The sequence below is a fragment of the Centruroides sculpturatus genome, unplaced genomic scaffold (assembly GCF_000671375.1).
Source record: "Centruroides sculpturatus isolate CEXI.00-Female unplaced genomic scaffold, Cexi_2.0 scaffold193, whole genome shotgun sequence".
In the NCBI taxonomy this organism is placed as follows: Eukaryota; Metazoa; Arthropoda; class Arachnida; order Scorpiones; family Buthidae; genus Centruroides; species Centruroides sculpturatus.
The window spans coordinates 287251-310942 of NW_019384402.1; the positions used below are offsets into that span (position 1 = coordinate 287251).

Here is a 23692-nt window from a genome sequence, read left to right on the forward strand (position 1 = left end):
CATGCTAAAAAGTTGGAACAATGAGTCAATGGGTATAAATTACTCAATGTATAGCACATTATATTAATATTTTATTCATACTTTCACATCATAATGATATTAACTCATCATGCACATTTTAAGTTTCTTATTAAGATTTTTAAAACATTTGATTTAATGGACTGCCACCAATAATCATTTTCCCCAATTATTCCATTAATTTGAGAGTTTCTGTATAAAAGCATTGTATTATTTAAATTATATTTTCAAAAATTAGTTGAGAGTTTTGGGTTGATCTTGTAATGCATTATAATTTTTCTTATTTAAAATAATGAAAACTAAACTCTCCGTTAATGGTTTCCCATAGAATGTCTGATTTTCAGAAATGGATTACTGACATTAAGCAAGAATTCCTGTATTTATCTGTTTCTCTTTTACTTTAGTGTAAGATTTCAAAGATAAAAAATATTTTAAAAGGAAGATTATTTAATATACAGTGGTACCTCAGGTTACGAACGCCCCAGCATACAAACTTTTCAGGATACGACATGAAATTCGAACATATTTTTGCTCCACAATACGAACAAAAACTCACCATACGACGTTACATTAGTTCGCATTTTTCATTTGTTTTTCTTACTACAGTTATTTTTTTTAATGTATTATTTGGCTTTAATTTGAGTATGTTTTTCGCGTTGGAACGAATTATTTGGTTTTACATGTAATCGTATGGGAAAAGATGATCCACCTTACGACATTTTCATGATACGATCTCAATTTCGGAACGGATTAATTTCGTATCCTGAGGTACCACTGTATTGTCCTATTTAACTAATGTGTCAACTACTATTAATACTTTATGAAAAAATTACAAATTTTAAGTTCAGTTGTTATTAAAATTACATGATGTTTTAAAACTGTTGTATTTTAAATGTTGTACTAATTATAATAAGCAAATATACGAAATTCTAATTTTTTCATTGTATTTTTATAGTCTGTTTTAAACATTGTTGCCGATCTCGCAACTTGGAAAGAATGGTATCCATCTATTTCGGAAGAGAAAAAAATGAGAGCCGAAACAATACCTGATTTAAGGTTACAGTCTGATGAATACATGCAATGTGATAGATTAGTGATAGATAAGTCTTCCTCTTCTCAAGTTCAGATGTATCGGTAAGTATTATGATAGTTATCCTAAAATTTTTTGTTAATTCTGCTATTAGATTACATAATTTATAATTAATCATAGAATTTTTAAATTACAAAATTTGTTTAAAATTTAATTTGAGAAATTTCTCCAGTCTTTGTGCCTTTATACTAACATTTTCATATTTATTGTATGATTTAATAATGAATTGCATGTCATTATATTACTAAGAATGCTAATATAATTCAAAAGAAGATAGTTTTTAAAATTTCTTTTAGCATAAGGTAGAAAACATATTTTTCAAAATATTGAGGCATTATTGCATCTTTCAATGCTTATTTCAATCTTCAGAATCCTCTTTAGACCAAAATACAAGTTTTGGCAATGATAGTAAGTAGTAAGGCAATGGAGATTATAAAATATAAAAATTTACTTGTTTAAAAATATTTTGTTTTTGGAATTTTTTATATAAATATTTTTTGAAAAATATAAAAAATGAATATCAAAGAAGTAAAAACTTAATTTATAGTTTTAGGTCAGTGTTTCTCAAACTGTTGAAAATTGCAGTACACTTTTGGTCTTTGCTCAGTTATATGGAGAATCAGTTTATGTGTATTGGCTTTTTAAACGGGGAATAAGGACCTATTGGGAGTCAATATACAGCAAGACCCTGCTTAACATGGGGGATGCGTTCCTAGACAACAAAGCACTAAGCAAAACAGCATTAAATGAGGTCACTTTAACATAGAGTAAATAGGAGTAGGGGAACACACGACCAAAAATAAACAAATTTTACTTTAATTTTAAGTTATTTTTATATTAATTTGTATAATAATATATGTTAAATAACTCATAAACATATGCACACAGAAATGTATAATAATATATTAATTAGTTCATTTTTTGTAACAAGAGTACTGACTTTTCTGAAATTCTTGTTCTTTTGCAATAAAATTGTGAAGTTTCATTTGTTGCTTTTTTCTTTCCTTAAGCAAATTTCGGTAGCAGAAGATCGCATCCAAAACGCCTCGTTTTGCTTTTGCACTCTGAATCTCTATTTTCCAGTTCCACATGAATTCCATGTTCTGCCAGTTCTTGAAGGTCATGCTGGTAAGGCTCTCACCAGAAACCTGCTGTAACTCCTTAATATCCTGCTCATCTACATCTCCTAGTCCTGCTATATTGATTAGGTTGAGTTTGGCCAACCTAATGATACAGTGATAGGCTCTTCTCATTGAGAATTCTTGGATATTTTCAGCCATAACTTCTTCCACACTTTGTTTGTGCATTTATCAGTTAATTCTTGCCAAGCAAAGTTGATATTTCGTATGGCATCCGTAATGTTATATTTTTTCCAAAATTGCACCAAACAAACATAGATTTAAAGAAAGTTCACCTTTTTACCACCTTTTGCCAATTGGTTTGTGTTCACAAATAATCGTATTATATATGAATCAATGAAATTCTGCGATAATTTAAATCGGTGTAAATTTTGAGCTTTTTTTAGGCTACAAGCAGACTGCGTTATATCAAATCAGCATTAAGTGAGGCAGTGGTAAGCGGGGTCTTACTGTATCTGCAAGTATTGGCACTGGAAGCTGCATGAGATACAATCCCAAGAACAAAATAGAAAGTCTTCAGGAATTATTTTTATTTAATATTTTAATATATTTAACCAAGAGTATACATTTCAAACCAGTATGAGTAGTTTTAAGAGTTGCATTATTAGTTATTATTTCAAGCAATATTGTTTTCATATCAAGATTAGATTTGGAGAAATATGTTTTATGATATTTTGTATAGTTACTTCATTTGCAGTTTTAAAATTGCCTAAACTGATATAGATATATTCATTTATTTTTAGTGATTGCATAAAAGAATTTGAATATCCATAAGATTTTTTAATCAAAATTTATAACTTATGCTAATTTAGATTGTAAGGATATAATTCTTAAGTGTATTTTCTTTAGATCAAGACAACATTCTGGTTCTGCCACAAGATTAGTGTTTGCATCTGATTATATTATGGATGAGCATCAGGCATCCGAATGTCATGCCGAAGATTTCTTTTCACATTGTGTTCAACTAGTCCAAAGGCTTGATGTTGTTGGGATAGCTAGGGAAGAATATCTTGCATTGAAAGCTCTACTTTTAACTAATGCTGGTAAGAAATTAAGAATTATAATGTTTTGAAATTGCTCATGTTATCATAACATCATTTTTTATAACTCCTTTTTAAAACATTTATCAGAATTTATTATATGTTCTTGTTTACAAGTTCTGAATAAAGTACACAACTTCATAACTCAACAGATAAAAATTTTATTTTCTACACACTGTGGGTGACACTCTGGCACCTCTACGTTCACCAAGCACTATACTGATTCTCCACTAGACACACACACTGGTTAACACTGACCCACCACACAAAAAGGAATGCACAAGTTTCCCTGCTCTAGCCAGGAAAAGCTCACCCCACATTCTTAAAGGATTAGATTACAAAAATATATATGTGATAATTTCTGTTTAGTTCTATATATTGAACATCAAACTTAACAAATTAAAATCTAAAAATACACCTTACAATAAAAAAATTCATTGGAAACTAACGTGATAAATTCTTTTGAGAGTATATTACATCTACTTTCTTTTACAAATGATCTGAAGTTTTTAAAAATTAAACAAATTCAGCATTCCAACATCTTGGAACATGACCAAGAATTATAAAATGTCATATTATAAAACTTATTAAAAATAACACATGATAAAAGGTTTTAAATAGAACACATTATAAAACCTTTCAAATATAACACATTGTATAACCTGTAGAAAATAACTCATTATAAAACCTTTTAGAAATAACACATTATAAAACCTTACAAAAATAACACATTATAAAACCTTTTAGAAATAACACATTATAAAATTTTTTAGAAAATAACACATTATAAAACCTTTCGATATAACACATTATGGAACTTTTCAAAAAATACACGTTATAAAACTTTAAATATAGCACATTATAAAACGTTTCAAAAATAACACATAATGTTTTTTTATAATGTGTTGTTTTCATATATAACACATTATGAAACCTTTCAAAAATAACACATTATAAAATTTTTAAAAAATAACACATTATAAAATATTTCAAATATAACACATTATAAAATATTTCAAATATAACACATTATAAAACTATGTATAAATGACACATTATAAAAACTTTCAAAAATAACACATTATAGAACTTTACGGAANCACTAGTTCATAAGCGTACTTTTGTCCTGGCCAGGGTTATAGAGATTTACACATTAAGGAATTTGTTTATTTCAAAATATGGCTACTTCAAAATTCAAAGTGAAAATTCTGTCCAAACTGCAATGTTCATATGTTAATTGGTTTGTTTAGATCAAAGTGCCTCCATGCTATAAGCCATATTGACTTTGCTTTTATAACAATATGGCTTTGCTTTTATGGTAACGCATTTTCAGATGTCTCCTTGCCCATGGAATATCTTTTTTTTCTCTTATCATAAAATACGGCTGGTTTTCGGGATGGCAACATTGGGCTATTAATAGCAGATTGAGATATTTGAAGGGCTCTAGGCTACTATGTTTGGGAATCTTACTACTTTTTGGGCCACTTTAAAAATAATTTAGATTGTATTTTGAGGAATTCTGCTTTACTTTTTGTAAAACCTATCTGGCAATCTCTGAGGTTCTCACCAGACATGTGCTGTTTACCTTCACATTTATATTATCAATATTACTATTAATTATTAACAAAAATAGTGTTCTTTATAAGTATCCTTATACAGAAAACTATTCCTGTATATGAAAAATGTTACTGTATATATAAGTTACAAATTATTATATACAAATATAAAATGCTTAAGACATTGCTTTTGGATTCCATTTGCTTAATAAATTACATCAGTTACATGGCATTTGGCATATTATACAGAAATGTGTAAATCTCAGATAATTCAAAGTTGCAAATATTTTGTTCCCTGAATTTTGAATTAACAAGGATTTCCTATAATTTGATTATTTCTAAACTTGATAGTTAATGGAATATGTATCAATGTTATATGTAACAGTCATGTTTGGATTAAACTGGTTGAGAAGAGAAATGTAATAAATTTTCATATTATTACTTTTCTGGCTGTTATTCTATAACAGAAGGAAATTATTGTAATTAGTCAAGTTTTGACCCTCTAGATTTTAAGATTCCTGATCCAAAAACATGAAAAATGTGTGGGAACAGAATTCTGCTTATGTGTGTTGGCTTATATTTTGCTTTATAATTCTGTTCATTTTGTTTTTTATAAATGGAATACTCTTCCTCTCATCCTTTTTATAACTTTTGTAGTAATAATAATAATCTAAAAGTCAGAATTTAGTTTAGTAAATTTATTGTGTTCAACTGTTTATCATCATGTAAAATATGTTGAATTGTATTGAATTTATGAGAATTTAAACTTTCAAACCATATTGAAGTAACTGCATTATATGGATATAAATAAAAATGTTTAAAACAATTAAAATTATCATTTTAGGTTTGCTCACGTGGAGAAAAATGGTGTTGGATGGATTCTTTTTTGGCAAGTTCAGAGATTAGACTGGTGCTTCTTCCTTGCTCAACCTGTAGAAAATATTTGGGGTAAAGTTAATTTATATTCTTATTAAACTGAATTAGTAGTTTTTAAATTTATTCAAGAACCAGTTAGAATTTCAAATAAAGTGATAATTGATTTACATGATAGATGTATTCCTCAAATCACACATTAATCAAAAATCCATATAAATAGACTATTAAGTTGCATTTGTCACTTCACATTAGTTTATATGAAATTAACATAACACAGATATATTTATTCAAATATTTGAAATATTGTCTAATTTTAATTTTGATTAATATTAATTTGTTACTAGCAAATTAATATAAATTATTTTGCTTGTCAATTTAATAAGAAAACAAATTAAAAACATTGTTATGAAAAATGATAAGCATGCATATTGCATTATTATGAATAATGCAATATGAATAACATTAATCTAATTAATATAAATTGAGTATTTTATTGTATAAGATTGTCTTGTTAATGCACATGCCGTTGATTAAAACTTCTTGAAAAAGCATTGTAAGTCAGCTGTAAGTGAAATTAAACAAATATTTATCTAGTTATTTCTAAAATAGCATTTATAGGAGTTGCAACCTTCAACATTGATAGTGATCTCTCCTAATTTCAAATTGAATCAGGGAATGACTAGAAATCACAGAGTGCAAGATCTGGTGAACAGCAGTTGTGATATAACAATAATTTTTCTCAGTCAAGAATTGCTATACCATTTTGGTTGTGAGACTAAGAGCAATAAGATAATATATAGTAAATCTTAACTGAGAAACAAATTGTCATCATGTTACAACCATTATATTCATTAAATCTTACAATTTCTGATTATTTTGTCAGCCTAAAATGGCTGTATGGAGTCAACATTATTCAACAATTGTAGCCATCCAGAGAGATGAATGTCTCTTAAGCCTGAAAGCTTCTGAGTAATACTCAAAAGAATCTCTGTACATTTAGAAATAGTAAACTATTAGAACAGGTATGTGTGCATTGATGGTTACTGCTTTAAAGATGACTACATAAATACATTTTACTTAAAGGCATTTTATGGTACTTTTCTAAGAAGTTTTTGTTTAGAAGTGTGTTTAAATAATAGTCTGAAATATAGTTAAGTATAAGATAAATATTGTCAGATTTTATAGCCCTAGAAATTCAACAATATTTGGTTTATTATATATTAAAATTTCTCATCTAAATTTAAAATATTTATATAATAAAATAATTCCAAAATTGCACATGTTTTAAATAAACTAAATCCAACAAACTATATCTAAGTATTGTTCATTAAATATATCAGGTTTTAATAATGTATTTATTTTATGTAAAGTTAAAATACAGTTTTAAAGTTAATTATTTAAAATTAATTAACAATTATTTTAAATATATTTTTATTATCAAAGAAAAATTATCTATTTAAAATGGAACATTTGAAACCAATATCACTAGAATTTTTTTGCAATTTTGCAGAATTTTTATTTTTTTGTATCCTATTTCAGTGATTAAAATAGTAGTTTTAAGAAGAATTTTATATATATATATAATTCTTCTTAAAAGTACTATTTTATAGCATATATATATGCTTGATTTCATTATATATAAATTTTGAAAACATTCTTTACAGTTATGAAAGTTATAAACTAAATATTGTTTATATCCAGATGATCATCCTACTCAATGTTTACTCACTGGCATACAAAGTTTTAATTATCGCATTCAAAAGAAGAACAACATTCCAAAAGAACTTGTTCACAAATTACTCAGTATTAAAGATACTGTAAAGGAATTTCACTTGAAAGCCTACCCATTCCAATCTTTATCGTCATCAAATGAATCACAAGGTGATCCGTCAGAATACATTCACATCAACGATCAAGCTCATAAATATTTATCTAGCATTTCTTGCAAATTACTTCAGAAAAGAATACCTCGTTCACCAATTAGAAGTTTACATCATAAAGAAACTGATGTTCTCACTCTTGTACCATTTGGTACTGCCAGACCTGTCACTGTATACAATCATAAAGGTTTTGTGCTTTTCCGACAACCAAAATCGGAATCGTTTCCTTCATCTCACCATTCGACTCCCAGACACAGACCTAGAATAAAAAATGAATTAAGATCACGCAGCGGAAGTTTCAGTTTGAAACGATCATCCAAAGTAAGTAGAATACATTATTATATTATTGAATTTTGAGAAAAAAATTGTTGCGTTGATTTTAGTAATTCAGATTTATCTACAGTCTTTTGCATTACTAAATATACTTTTAAATGTTAATATTTTATAGGGTCATATTATAAAACAAAGAGCTTTATCTGCAGATGCTAGGATGCCAAATTCTCCTATATCCAAAGATTTCCCAAATTCAGAAAGCATCTATTCCACACCAATTGAATCACTTCTGGAAAATTCTAATGTTACTTCTGGAAATGCAAGTAACAGTACATTATCAAAACTTGGTAAACAACAAAGTGAAAATGAATCAAAATGTAATTTAGTGCCTCAACTGAAAGTGTATTCTTCTGATACTGATTCTTCTAGTAATGATGAAACAACAAAGTCTAAAATTCCTCAAGAAATGGAAAGTTTATCCGATTTTGAATTACTTTTACCTCACTGCAATTCTGAAGGTAAAAATTATCTTTTATTTTTTCTTAATTCTTCCTTTTAACAAAATATTTTGTATAAAATTAAGCATGCTTTTTTTAGAATAGTTTGTTGCTGTGAAATTTTATTGTAGACAAGTAGAATATCCTGTTATTGACAGTAAATCAAATGCTACAGAATTATTGAATTGTAATTGGTTACTATTGACTAGGACAGGGCTTCTTAAACTTTTTTTATTCATGACCCCATTTATGATTGTGATTTTTTCGCGACCCAAAAAATATAAAATGAAGATATATACAAATTTGCAAAAACAATAATGGTGTACTACCACAGTTCACTCTTGTGTTACAATGGAACAGAGACAACTGAATACACTGAAAAGCGACAACACTATACTAGTACACACTACAGTGTTGCTGAATCGTTGTCTCGCTGCACCAGAAGTGACACAAAGCGTGCCATTTTCAAACTCTCACAAATTATTTTCAATATTTTGCATTAAAATCTCGCGACCCCAAGATTTTGCTAAGCGACCCCAAATGGGGTCGTGACCCATAGTTGAAGAAGCCCTGGACTAGGAGGTCATCCACTCCAATGGATATTGTGAGATAAGCTGGGGGTACTACATTGACAGAACTTGGGTACCACTTAATTGGCACGAGATCTTGCAATCCAATCTCTATCTTTTTGGAGGGCTTTAAAAGAGTTTAAGAAAGATAGAGACATGATTGTATAATCCAGTCTCCTGTCAGGATTCCCGATACCAACTTAGATATAGCATTAGGCACGCTTATATGTCTAATTTTAGAGGAATAGCAAGTGTGGAGGCAGTGATTAAGTGGAAGGGACATAGGCATGGATAATAGCCATTAAAGAGACCATAATTAAGTAACATAACAAAAATATTTAATTTAATCAAACAAAATAATAATACAATTAATGGGATACAAATGATATATTCTGAACCTATATCACAGAGAGAAAATCAACTATCTAACTTAAATCTAATTCAACCTATACACATGAGAGAGCATTCACATCAATCTAAACAGATTATACTACCTTCAGTTTCCGTAAATATCTTGTATTTGAATGCTGTCTTCTCGTTTAGGATCAGGGAGATGTTTAGGAATCGTAACTTCTATGGATGCGCTATTACAATATGATCGACAACTATGTGGCGGTCCTCTTAACTATGAACGGCCTTCATCATATTTTATGTGGCAAGTATTTCTTTCCCCGAACTGCCCTATATCATATGGCGAATTCTGTCCTCTAAGATCTGTACTTCGTAGAACTGCCTAAGTTCTATGTGGTGACCTCTTTCGATGGACTACCCGAAATGGCGGGAAAATGTCCCTTTTATACGAGTCGCCGGCCTAACAGACGGCCAGGTCTCATGTGCAGCTGTTTATGATTCAGCTTACTCGTCATTGGAGAAAGGAAATGAACTTCCTATCAGAATCGAAAGTTTTGGCATCCGTTGTTTGAAAAATTTGTCAAAGTTACAAAATATTAATTTCTAATTGAATTTAAATCATTCTCTTTTTTTCTAATTTCTTAAAAAAGTGACCCCCCCCTAAATCTTGATTCTCACAATATATTATTTATTTTCTTAAAATTTCTGAGAAACTATTCATGTGTAATGTTGTAATCATCCAACAAAATTTTCTATTACCATTGAGTGTAACTATATTGATTGTTTATTAGATGACATTATCTATAGTCTCCTCAAGAAAAAGAACAAAGTATGCAATGATATGTAATATATACTGTTACAATGTCTTGTTGATATATTATTATTATTATTTTTTTTTGCATTATGTTATTGTAAACAATATTTTTTCTTTATTGTACATTTCCAATTTATGTAAAAAGAATTAATGGTCTATTTTTCGTATGTCAACAATACTTGCTGTCAGGATTATAGTCGTGATGATGATCTTTCCAATTTTATTTTTTGTAATTCAACTACTTGAACAGCACAAAATAGAATGTAAGAATTCATCTATGGTCCAATTATGATCAACATATTGTGGATCAGCTGAACTTGTTATGACAGATGGATACTCATAGATTTTACAGTGAAATGCATTTGTTTTTTTATCCTGTGGAGATTATAACTCTAACAAAATTTTATTTATTGCATCTTTGTTACATTTTTCCAAGCCACACCAGATATGTAGTTTATGTTATTAAATGTTTCTAATCGAATTTTTGTAAGAATTAGTTTTTCTTAATAGGTAACCTGACAACAGCTAGTTAATATACAGTAATACCCCGAACTTACGTGATAGGTGGGACTGAGCGATAACCGTGTAAGTTGAATTCATGTAAGTCGGGGTATAATTTCGCAATTTGTGTAAAATCCAAATCGGATGTATGTAAGCTAATAAATGTTCTTGTTAATCTTATCTCATCTTTTGATTCGTTCATGGTTACAAGAAATCACCACATATTGTCTCTCGAGTCTCCGTAGATATAACAAAGACAGAAAAAAATAACTCAAAATAAATTGTAGCTATGTGTCGATTCCGTGCGACACGTCCGAACACATGAGCTGAACAATAGTGTGGGGGGAGTGAGTAATCGAGAGTTGCGTGATGCTCAAACAAAAGACAAATCAACGAGATTTGAAAATCGCGTAACTCCAGGTTTGCGTAAGTCAGGGTAGCGTAACTTGAGGTATTACTGTAATTAAAATATACTAGGCTCTTGCTAATTTGGTCATTCTTGCACAGAGGATACCAGATTAGTAAGTGCTGAATTACTGAGAGTATATAGGCCTAAAAGCAATGAATGATGTAACCTGTTGCCCTTTGGTACTGGTTCTTTTTGGAGACAGGGGACAAGTAATACAGCATGTTGACATGCAATATTATACATAGAAATGAAACCTGAATAAACAGGATATGTGACATAAACTAATATTTTCATGGAAATGGAAGTGCATGGGCAATCTTGCTGGGGAGTTCACCTGATAATTGAAAGGCCAGATTAGCAATAGTGTACTGTATCTGTTCTGAAGAGAGAAACTTTTTTAACTGGAAAAATTTTTAAGTTTATTTTAAAATTAATTATCAGCTTGTTTTGGAAGATTTATTTAATTAGATTCTGAATACATGTCTTATTTGGGCAACCCTAAAAATGGATTAGTTAACAAAAAAACAAAATTTTTCATATAAAAGTTTACATAATTTTATTTATTTGATATATAAATTGGTAAATTATTTTCAGAATATTCAGTGATTGGCTATTTATCTTTCTATTTTAGAAGTAATGTTGAAAGAAAGATTTGCTTGATATATGTGCTTATAATGTTTTTAATCAATATAACTGAAGGTTATTTTTCAAAATAATCTTGTGTTAATTCAATTTTGATTATTTATATTCATAAGTTTAATAAAATTTAACTTAGAACTATTAAATTTTAATTAAATATAGAAGTAATAGAACAATATTATTTATTTTCAGATGAAATGATAGATTTTAAAACAAAAGGAAACTTGTGTGTGTCAAATTTATTAGTCGAGGTAAGTTTCAATATTATAAAGCATTGTAAATTTTATTTTTAATGGATATTTACCAAAATTTATATTAAAAATATAATAAATTTAGAAGTTTTAATATTGACTTTTTAAAAAATAAAAGTTAATGCTTGTATTAACTATTTATTATAATTTTTATTTATTTGTACAATTCCATTATTCTTCGGTAACTTAGAAAAAATAATCTTTATAAATATTTATGGATATTTATTTAATATTTTTAACCCTGTAGTCAAGTTAACTATGTATTAAAATATTTAGAAATTGTTTTGATGAAACTAAAAAGATTTTTATAGCTACTTTTATTCTATCTTTAAATTTTTTAATTTTCATTCTTCCATTTTTCTTTTTTCTTTTTTGCTGTTCTGGATAAGATGATAGATTTATGTGCCACCATTGCTTTTATCATAACGTTTCCTTATCCTCTATATCAGGAATACATTAGTATGTCAATAAAATATTCAGTTTTAATCTTAATGCACCATAAGCTTGACTTTGTTGTTGTTCATTATAATGTCTAATTAATTGTAATTATGTTCTTAAAACATTAAACAATGTAAGATAGAAACTAACATGATCTAATTATTCATTCACAATATTGAATTAGCTTTTTACTTAATGTACTGTACCAATGTTACTAATAATGAAGTTGGATTAAAATTTTTATAATTTATATATCCTCCTCGGTTTAATTCTGTTAAGGTCCACAAACTTTTTAGATATATGTGACAATGTGTGAAGTGCCCCCTAAGCTTCCACACCACGGGACTGAAGGGTCGACATCGTGTCAGTGATGATTAAGTTGTCAGATCTGATACCACTATGTCTTTGAGGAAAGACACAGAAACCTCAATGGCCGTTAAGTTTGTTTTATTGCACAAGCAGTCGTGTGTGTAGGCACTCGGGCACAGAATGGAGAAAGTCTGAGAGACAACCGGAAGAAGTGCACTCCACTACAAATTTAACATTAAACAATACCCGTTTATTAAACAAGAAGCATTTTACATTTCTGTACATAAGTTATAAAATTAGCATCTAGCTACAATCCTTATATAAGTTTGGGTTCTTGACCAAATAAACATGGATCTTAAAAGGTAAAATAAATTTATTTTGAGCTCAAGTACAAAGACTGTCACCAGTACCACACGTGGTCAGAATGACTCTAGAGGGAGACAAAAGACTAAATGTAGGGGCACAGTAAGATGTTGCCAGGTTGGCCACGTAAAAATCTCTACAAAGTAGCAATTATCATTAATATAGCAGGTCCCCGACCACGAGAGAGAGTTCACAATAGTCCGTGAGATGATAAATACCTTAGTCAAATAGAGGTTGGTTCCTTTGGGAATTGGAGGTTTGGCAAATCGATGAACTTCATGAACTTCTGGTCTGCAAGATTGTTTGTTAGATCTTTGACAAGATAACTTGATTGGATAGGATTGTTAGGATAACTTACTAGGATCGGCAGGATGGGCGATGTATCTGAGATGAGCGACAAACTTTGGAGACAAACGAATTCTCTGTGTCGTCATTGGACATTGCCTTTTATTTGGGGTTCTCTCCTCTTTCTTCTCCATCCAATAATGATTTTTGTTGTTAGGTTCCTGGTGTCATCTGGAAAAGCAAGTGACTCCAGAGAAAGATACAATCATATCCTCCAACAATCAAATTATTTTTTTGCTGGGAAAATTTTTTTTACCTGAAATATTTTGAAAAAATTTAATTTTTCATGCCCAAATTTTTCATCAAGTCCAGGCTCTCACATATACAGTGACAGCATTCTTTAATCGAATAATGGAATTCATAAATCAATTTTTCCATCTGTTGTTTACACTCTTTTTTTATTTTGCAAAATGATAGAAATATTTTAAATAAAGGAAAAAATTGTTTAAAGGCTGGTTTATAGTCCAAAGGCAGTGTGGAATTTCATGATCACTAGCCTTTGTGGAGCTTACATAAAACTTTGGTGTTCATCTAACTTGGCACATTGGAGTTTAACTTTGGAGTTGCATTGCTAGACCACAACTAGCATATACCAGAATGACAGTGAATGGTTCAATTGAATGAATATTTAATAGACAATTCTTTCCTAAATTTAAAAATATTGAAATGGGTCTGATATAAAAAGATTTGATTATAAAGATATACAGTAGTAAGGATCAAGTATTTTTAGCACTATATAACAAAGCATTTGATTTAATTTTTAAAATGAATTGATAGTTTAAAAGTTGATGATTGCCAAAGTTGTGGAAAAGTCTTTGCAATAGATTTGACAAAATTGAGAATGATGGGATGACATAGCATTGAGTATTATGTGGTCTATAGTTTGATGTCTGTTGGAGTTGTAATAAAGTGATCTTAACAGAACTCCATGAACTCTGTTGTTGCAGTGTCACACTGCCATTGAACTAAAAAAACAACAGCCTTAGTTCACAATTTATAACAGAATAAACAAAAATATTTAACCACTCTTATGATAAAACTGAAAATAAAGCATTTAATTATAATAATAGCTGTGATGCAATATGTAAAGTTAAAACTCAAAACAAAAATTAGATAACAGTTTGTAATCTTTTATAAATAACAATAGTTGGTAGCTTATATTGTACAATTATTTTCATATTATTTGTGTTTTAACAGTCATAATAATTGTAACTATACACTTGTAAGGAAGTTCCTTTAATTTAAATATGTGAGGTCCGAAACTCCTCACTTGTTTACGTTTTTGTCTTTCTTTTTTCACAATCTTCGAAACAGAGTTGTAAAAGTTAATGTATTTGTCAAACTTGAAGTGAGAGAGATGATAAACTGGTGAGAGATTGAGCTGGGAAAGTGATTGACAAAAAAAAGTTGTTATTCATAAAACAGGCAATTTTCAGTTTAAAAATACAAAAGAAAGATGAGGGAAGCACTTTACGCAACAATTAGATAATTGTTCCAGATGTTCTGACTATCAAGCAATAAAACATCTCCCTTCCCTGATTACAAGCCATTACCCAAGGGAGTTCACTCTTTCCTTAATTACAGGCTGTCACCCCAGGGGGTTCATAAGTGAAAGCTGGAGGAAGTGATAGCCCCAGTGTGGGAGTGAGGGAGATCCCCCTGACCCAAAGTTGGCCCCTAGCAGCAGAGCAGGAGCCAATGAGTGAAAAAGGAAGAGTCTGATCTTGTTCAGATCATCCGAATCATGGATTTCAAGGCCGAATCATATAAAGGAGACTGACCCCCAAGGTAAATGAGAGTTGCCACCATTGTAAAGTGTGTTCATTATCATTGAGAACCTCCAAGGTCATCTTCACCATCACAGACAATCATGTCAACATTGGATCATTGTAACTCAAAGACATCTGTTGATCCAACCAGAGAGAGAGATTTACCTTCTCCCATCAACCCCATGCTTCTCCAGCCAGACCACCAAGTGTCATCCGATCAACCATTAAGGGCCTGAAAATTACCCAAACAGGATAAACCAATTATATCCTAATATCATCTCCCACCTGGACTTCTTCCCATTTTGAGTCTTGGCTTCAACTAATTGTAAGAATTTTCTCTTAAAAATAAATGTGATTATAATTGCACATTTGTGTACTTCTCTGTGTTTGTCACTACTACCTCTTTTGCCATCCTCTTGCGACATCCTGACTGAAGTATGAGAGCAGCAAGTAACCCTATTGTAGAACCTATCATAGAGGTATTTTACCAACAAAGGTGTCAAGTAATGGTTCACAGATATAATTCAGAATATATTTCTCAGAGTAAAAACATTTCAGAAACTTTGAGCATTTTTAAGCTATATATTTATCATTAGGATCAAACTACCATTAATAAGCTGTCTCCAAAAAACTATTCTTAAATGTCAGGCATGCACCTTAAGAGCAGCTGTTGAACGTATAACACTTACTGAAATACAGTTTAAAAGTACCATCTCAAACATTAAAACATTATTTTTCTATTACACTTCATTGTAGATGTAATTATAAAATAAGTGAAACAAAATAGAATACGGAAAGGGAGTCTCCTAAACTTTGTGTGTGGAAGATAAAAATGCCTATTGAACCACAAAATATCTTTATCATATCATGTCATTTCTGTTTTATTTATTAAATTATATTAATAAAATATATAATAGCACAATCATAATAAATTTTTAAATGTCTCTTATCTCCAGAAATTCATTGTTCTAGCTAGAGACAAATATTTTCCTCTAATGGAAAAGTTCAGCATGATGAAATGCAATCACAATTCACCAGAAAGGACATCATTGTTGACACAATATTTCCTCTTTCCACTTTTCATTAACAATTTTCTCTCTATGAACTAAGCTTAAAATTCAGACATTAAAAATATTATTTACAATTACTTTTAAACGCAATTTCGTACTAATTCAAATTATTTTTATGTTAATAATAATAACAATTAAATTAAATACGATATTATTACATTAAATCAATGAAAATTATGATTATATAAATAAGTGATGGTCTCTTTGCGTGTTTTATGAAATGACGTGATAACGAGAAGACTGTCNTTATTAATTGTTATAAAATGGTAAAATGCTTAATTTTGAGAGTAGAAATGAGTTTGATAAAAAATTGTAAAACCTAACAACAAGTAAAATCTAAGTCCAATCCTACTCAAGATAAGATACATGACCACTCTGTCTTCCCAATCTCTCAGCCTTTAACCATCTAAATTTAACAGCCTCAATGAAGAGCACCTGTATATTGCAGTACATGTCTCTCCCTTTTTGTCTGTGTTTACGGGTACTCTAAATTCCATTATCAACAAACAACAGAAAATTTATGACTTCTAGACTATTTTGCAAATATAAAAGAAACTAATGAACGATATCTGTCCATTGTCCCATACAACTTTGTTTTATGTTGACCAATGCTTGGCTTCAAAAACAAAGAATGTTCCTTGTTTTCAAGGCCAAGTTAGCCCTGTTGCAACTGGTACCACCTTGCGGGAGCACAGGTTCAATGTTGAATCTTAGTTTGAAGCTTCTTGCATAATATATGATATACTTTATTATAGCTTTGCCCTCTTTTATATAGTCTGCAGATACTACTGGCCAATTAAAAACATTAAATAATATCAGATATATTATTTGTCATTATTTATTTCAGGTAATTAAAGCTTCTGTAATTGAAATTCATAGTCCTCCTGAAGTACAGAAATCTGCATCTGGTGGATGGGTGTAAGTATTATCATCATCCATTCTTTCCTATGTCTTTATTAGATATTTTCTAAAATACTTGGTAAAGATCTAAAATTCTTTTAGTGGAACATCTGCAAACTATGACTAAGAGCTCTGAGTCATATCCAGACAATTAAGTTTGCATTATTATTATTCCAAATTGATTTTAGAATGAATAATATCAAATATTATACAGTGTAAAGTTTTATAGAGATGTGATATGTCAGAATTGCCATAAGATTATAATGGAACTGAAAATTCATAACTGCCTGCACCTTTTCTATGTTTAGATCAAAACAATATTATTGATTTGAATATAAAATAAAAAAGAAACAAATAACTCATGCTCGTTTAATAATGCCCAAGGTTTAGCAACCTTAGACATTATCACTTTGGCCTCACTGTATCTTGAAAATGAAATTATGGACCACAGTTTTTATTACACTTAATTTCCTAATCTCATATATATGTGAAATGACAAAGTTTAATCAAAATTGACCAATCAAATTTTGAGAACAAACTGAATAGGTTGTTCTGCCTCAATTAAGTTTTTTAAACTCTACTAGAAATTCAACAAGTTAAATTTCATTGTAATTTTAAACATAGGAAAAATATTACATGATACTTTTCTGGTTTTAATGATAAACCATCAATGAAAAATAATTGAGTTCAAGATTATCAAAATTTCCTCACTTTTTATATTATGATGAGTGCTAAATACATTTTATATTTTTCAGGTTTGAGCGTCAATATAAAGATGTTACAGTATTTAATAAAGAATGCCCAGTAGGTAATTTATTTGCCATAAGGTAAGTTTTTACGCTATAATTTAACTAATTTTATCCTGTTGTCTTATTAATGCTATATACATTGTAAATTTAAGTTATCTCAGTAAGGCAATTATTCCTATGTCTCCAAATCTTGTGTGGTCGGCACTTCGAAGCCCATTAAGTAGATACATGTATGACGAAACTATAAAGGTATTGACGATTTACTTAGTTTGCTACAGTATTAAAAAGTAACTAATTTATGCTTTATTTTCAGAAAATAACAGTCCTTCAAGATTTTCCAAATGGTCAGAAAATTTGTAAGTATAAAATTGGATATTTTGATTTTTAAGTGAATATTGTTAATTTTATATTACAGTATTTGTTTTATTTTATTTTACTAGTGCATACATTTCATGAATCTACAACATTACTGAAAAAAGATACACAAGATTTCTGTCTGCTTCATACTGAAAGAATGGAAGATTCAAAATTAATTGTGGCTGTTCAGTCAGTGGAATATGAGAAGTGTCCTTTAATGGAGGATGTCATCAGAGGAATGGTACATTTACTTATTTTTTCATATAAACGTGATAGTTTTTTAGAATATAGATTTATAATCATGTAAATTGAAATATTTGGATGAGTCAGGGTAGCCATTCAATGAAAATGGCTACCCTGTATTTTTGGTAATATTTTTTTTATTTTAATGTAATATCCACCAGAGTTAAGACAGTTGTCCTATTGCTATAGGAATCATAGTAGGACACTGCATAATCTGGCCAAAACACTATCCAAATGGAGATTGTTGTACTTCAAGAATGGAACTAACTTCTTCCTGATACATTCTGTTAATGCAAAGTTTAAATGGTGCAATGAGAGCTTATGGCTACCTAAACTTTGTTGAGAACTTCTCCTGTCATAACACCTTCTAACTGCTTCACAGTATGCTTGGGTGCAGAAATTCTTTTTCTAATAACATTCTTTTCTTTAATTAATGTCCTACACGTGTGTGTAGGATATTTTGAACATTTGATCCAACTTATGGAGCAATTGGCCCACCTTACTGATAGTTGCATCAGTTGACTGCTTATGCTTTGCTTTGTTTTAGCCATTTTAACCTTTTCCTCTTGCTTTGGTTCTTGATATAATTCAGATAAGAAACTCTCATGCAACAGAAAAATCTACACATTCAGTTTCTTTTTGCATACACCTGTGCAGAGGAAGTTATTTGGAGTTTTAGTGTACACACCTGCAAATATTATACTGATGATACTTATATGATGATTAAGCTTTCTTGAACCATGGAACACACACATTAAACAAAGATGAAATACACTGAATTGAGTAGAGGTAAGATGCCAATTAAATGCTACACACATGTACATTACAGCACAGTGGTTCAGTCCATTCTGCAACACAGAATGTGAATCACTTTCATTGACTTCAAAGTAACTGTAAAATATCTTAAAATCTAAGGCTTCAATTCATAAAAAGTCCACAAAATGCTTTACTAGAGCTGAAAATACATTTAAACGATATCCCAAGCATATTTTTTATTTGTAGTTTTTCTATGTCAATTATTAAAAATTTCATTCACTGCGGGACAATTTTGAAATATTTTTTCATCAAAAGGAAAACATATTATTTATAATTTAATTATGTAACTTAAACACATTACAAAAAAAATGTCAGAAATTATGTAAATATAATATAAAATTATTATTTTGGTAACCACTAAAAAGAGGTTTATAGACAAAAGAGCAAATTTGTTATGTGCTTCTAATCCGACACTCAGAAGACAATTTTAATTCACACGCATTTCGGATTGGAGTTTTAGTGGTTACCAAAATAAGTGATTGTATCTGGCAAATACTGCTGCTTTTTTGTTTTATATTAAATGAAATGTACTACTATTTTCATTTTATTTTTAGTTATTACCAAGTGGTTGGATAGTTGAATCATATGAAAATGATGAAAATTGTTGTGTTGTTTCATATTTAATTCAAGTAAGTTAATTTACTATTGCTTGAAATAAACTTTTCGGGTGATTATAGCAAATCTTAAAATTTGTATTATGTTGAATGTTCAATGAAAGTGCACCAAGAAATAAAAAATGCAATTATCAAGTCGTGTACTTGGGGAAACAAATTTTTCACTCAAAATGTTTCCTATGATCTTTTTGCCTAATAATAATGTACATACTTTAAAGGAAGAAGGTAAAATTTTAAAAAATAAATATCTAACATAATTTATTAAGCATAATTTTAGAAAATTGTTGGCAAAAATCTCCTATTTCTCGTATGTTGTTGTTCTTGATTATTGTGTTCTTCTTGCAACGTTAATTGCAATAATCAGAGTTTTTCTGTTTTATCAAATAATTATTGAAAATTCCACTTAAAATTACAAGTGAAAGAAATTTGTAATCAAACTTTTATTCATGCCATCTAATTATGTAGAATGTTAATATAATTAGTAAAAAATTTGAATTTTAGAAACTCTACAACATACAACATGAAATGTCATTGAGCTCTACGTATTTATAGCTTCTTTTATGCTAATACAGTAGAGCGTTGTTTATCCGAATCAATTGGGGACTGGGGTTGTTCAGATAACTTTTTTTCAGATAACCAATTATGTAGGAAAAAATATATTAATTTATCCCGTGTTGAAATTTTTCTCCATTGCGTGTTGCTTCGCGTTGAATTTTCGTCGACGTTAAGCCTAATGAAGACTATTGTATCGTTAAAAATTATTTTTTTTATTTTGTACAAACAAATAAATATATTGAAAAATATAAAAATAATAAAAAATTATACTTCAGAAGTTAATTTAGTATCAAAAACGTAAAATATTTGAGTAGCCGAAGACATAGCCAAAGATTACAGCGCCACAGCACTGGCGAAAATTTAAATTTGTCGACTGGAATTCCTTTGGATAGCCGACGTTTCGGATAAATGACGCTCTACTGTATAAGGTAGTCCTCGACTTTCAGACAATTGCTATTTTATACATTTTAAGCTATAGTGCAAGGGTGTTTTCATTTGGTTTCGGTAACAGCAAAATCATGTTTGAAAGTCAATTTTTATTGCCCATTTTCTGTTTAATCTACAGTTTATACAATAGGAAAGTTTTAAAATGCTAAAAGCATTAGAATATATTTATGATTAAAAAAAAAGTAAATATCTTAGAGATTTTATTATTTTTCTTTTTAACTTCCTTTATAACATATAAATCTGTTGCTCGGCTTTCGTACATATTTTTAGAAATGCATTGTCTGAAAGTTGGAGACTGTCTGTTATATAAGTTAATGTTTTTATATATACAGAGATATCACCTTTTATTATCTTAAAATTTTCTCTTTATTACTACTTTTAGATATTATCCAACAGTCCGGACAATCTGGTTTTAACCGAAATTGTCAACACACACCCGCAATGTATCATAAATCTTAGCAATTATTTATCTACTAAACCTCAGTAGTAGTATTTTCTATAACATTTAATTCGCTCATCAAAGTACGATCACATAGTAAGCAATTCGTGCCATTATTTGTATTGCTTATAAGAGTGAAAAAAATGCAAATAATTGTATGTAACTTTTGTAATATAATATTTAAAAACATACACAATTTAACTTACATCAACTTTTTAAATTGATATAAAAAGAAATTATTAAGTAATCATTAGTCATAGTCGAATTTGTTGCTGTAAATATAACGAGCTTTCGCTCTCTTTTTCGCAACTATTTTATTTTTGCAATTAGTTCCAACGTATATAAATATGTCGCATTCCAATATAAATTTTGATTTTCTCCTAGGACATAAATTTCTTTAAAGGTTGTGATTTTTCACATAAACTTTGAAATCTTCCTTTCTTTTTCCATATACAGTGCAGTCTGACTAATTCAAAGACTTGCAGAATGGTTTCTGCAAGTCCATCAACTTGTGATACAAGTCCAAACACATTGTTTGTGAATACAATTGTAAAATTGAAATTCAAAATATTATATTATTATTCAATAACTTTATACTAATAAAATACTCTGCTTTATTTATATCATAAATATGATATATTTAGCATAGGGATATGGAAAATGGCCCGAGAGTACAAAGTGCTCGAGTGTCAAACAAGTGGTTCTTCGACCACTAACAATATAATGGAAGCTTCTGGATTATCTCACATTTACAAATGGGTGGATATACTGCCAGAAATGATCCAGCACCAAGAGAGATGCATTACAAATGCACCTAAGATCTGAATTTTTAAAGTAAGATATATGAAATTTAGTATTTTATCAATATACGGACGCCCGTAGTTAGTCGTACCGTTTATTGCCACGTACCGTACACCCAAATGATTCGAGTCTCTTCATATACTCTCTCAAGTTAGTCAGATAGCACTGTTTTATAAGAAGAAATTTTTAGGATTTATTGCACTCACAATTTACAGATTCATAAACAAGGTATAGATAAACAAAAATCTTGATGTATAGATCTTAGAGAGAAAATAGAATGAATACTAATATGAGTATACATTATTAAAAGTATACATTATTAAAAGAATCCTTAATTGTTTCCATATTTTTAAAAATTCAGATAATTCAACTTTTATTTATGTATAAAATTACATTCCAATTAATATTTATTACATAATCAGTATTATCGTCATATATTGTGATTTTAGAAATCTAAATTGTTATAAACAATTATAAAATTCTAATTTTATTCATCCGACAGATTTCCTGTTAAAATAAAACATATCACAAAAGTTAAATGTAACGAAGCATACAAAATTGTACTGTACATTTTGCATGAATATTGCATAAAAGAAGGAATTGGCTACATAATGAAACATTTTTAAGTAATTTGTATTCATAAATGTTCTAATTGGACATGTGGAAATTGCATTGATACATTATCTACTTATGTTAAGAATGTAGTGTGTGTTTTTTAAAACTGCAACTCTCATTTTAAAAATTGAAATACATACGAAGTACCAATAACTTCTGCGTGTCGTGCAAAGTCTGACTTGCAGCATTGTCAAACTCCTTTTGCTAATTCTCTTAAGTGTTCTACTTTTGTTTGACCATTATATATGATAGAAAATCAACTATTTATCTGATAATTTTTGTTTCTTCTGTTTAGTCAGAAAAGGCAAGGATACCTTTCTGCATTCACAACCAAAGATTGAGTTAGAAGTTAACCAATTACGATTAGCTTCTAACTCTTGATTGTAAATACAGCCATAAGAGATCCTATTCCAGGGATAGTGATCTGTGCAACACTTTCGAGGTATCTGCATTGAATGTTTACATATTCTGTCGTGAAAAGTCTACCAACAAAATACTCGTTTCCGTTATAATCATATTTTCTTTTCACTTATGTAGAATTTATTGTTGTTTAATTTGAGTAATTAAAAAATATCTGACCTAGCCTCAAGTAAAGGTTTGTCAATACTATCCTATCATTTTTGGAGCTGAGCAAAATATGTTGCATGTCATTCCTTGCCATATTATTATAAATTTACATAACTTCTGAGAAAGCTCTCAACTGTTAGAATTCAAAATACTCAACTGTCAAGCATCGGTTTGAGGAAGTGTAATTTGTTTTAGCTTATTTACAAATTATGAAAATGAATTGCATTTTAAAAGACACATCCTACAAAAATAAAGAATATTGTATTTTTATATATATATAATAATCTAACGGTAACTTTGTTTCCTGATTTTTCAACACCTGTTTTCTGTAAGTCATAAGACCAATTACCGAATATTTTAAAGAAAAAGTAATAATAGTAACTGTGTTGTTT

The 23692-nt window shown here is 29.3% G+C and overlaps 1 protein-coding gene across 1 annotated transcript in view; it reads left to right on the top strand.

Moving 5' to 3' along the window:
* Positions 1-22336, top strand: part of LOC111618697 — a 37767-nt gene extending 15431 nt beyond the window's left edge. Inside the window, exons 4-15 of the mRNA XM_023360266.1 lie at positions 974-1152; positions 5688-5791; positions 7421-7920; positions 8048-8390; positions 11845-11903; positions 17045-17115; positions 17853-17924; positions 17999-18095; positions 18160-18202; positions 18287-18444; positions 19817-19891; positions 21261-22336. Coding sequence (XP_023216034.1) covers positions 974-1152; positions 5688-5791; positions 7421-7920; positions 8048-8390; positions 11845-11903; positions 17045-17115; positions 17853-17924; positions 17999-18095; positions 18160-18202; positions 18287-18444; positions 19817-19891; positions 21261-21365 — 1806 coding nt within the window. The 3' untranslated portion in view covers positions 21366-22336. The remainder of the gene's footprint in view (positions 1-973; positions 1153-5687; positions 5792-7420; positions 7921-8047; positions 8391-11844; positions 11904-17044; positions 17116-17852; positions 17925-17998; positions 18096-18159; positions 18203-18286; positions 18445-19816; positions 19892-21260) is intronic.
* Positions 22337-23692: the final 1356 nt, after the last annotated feature.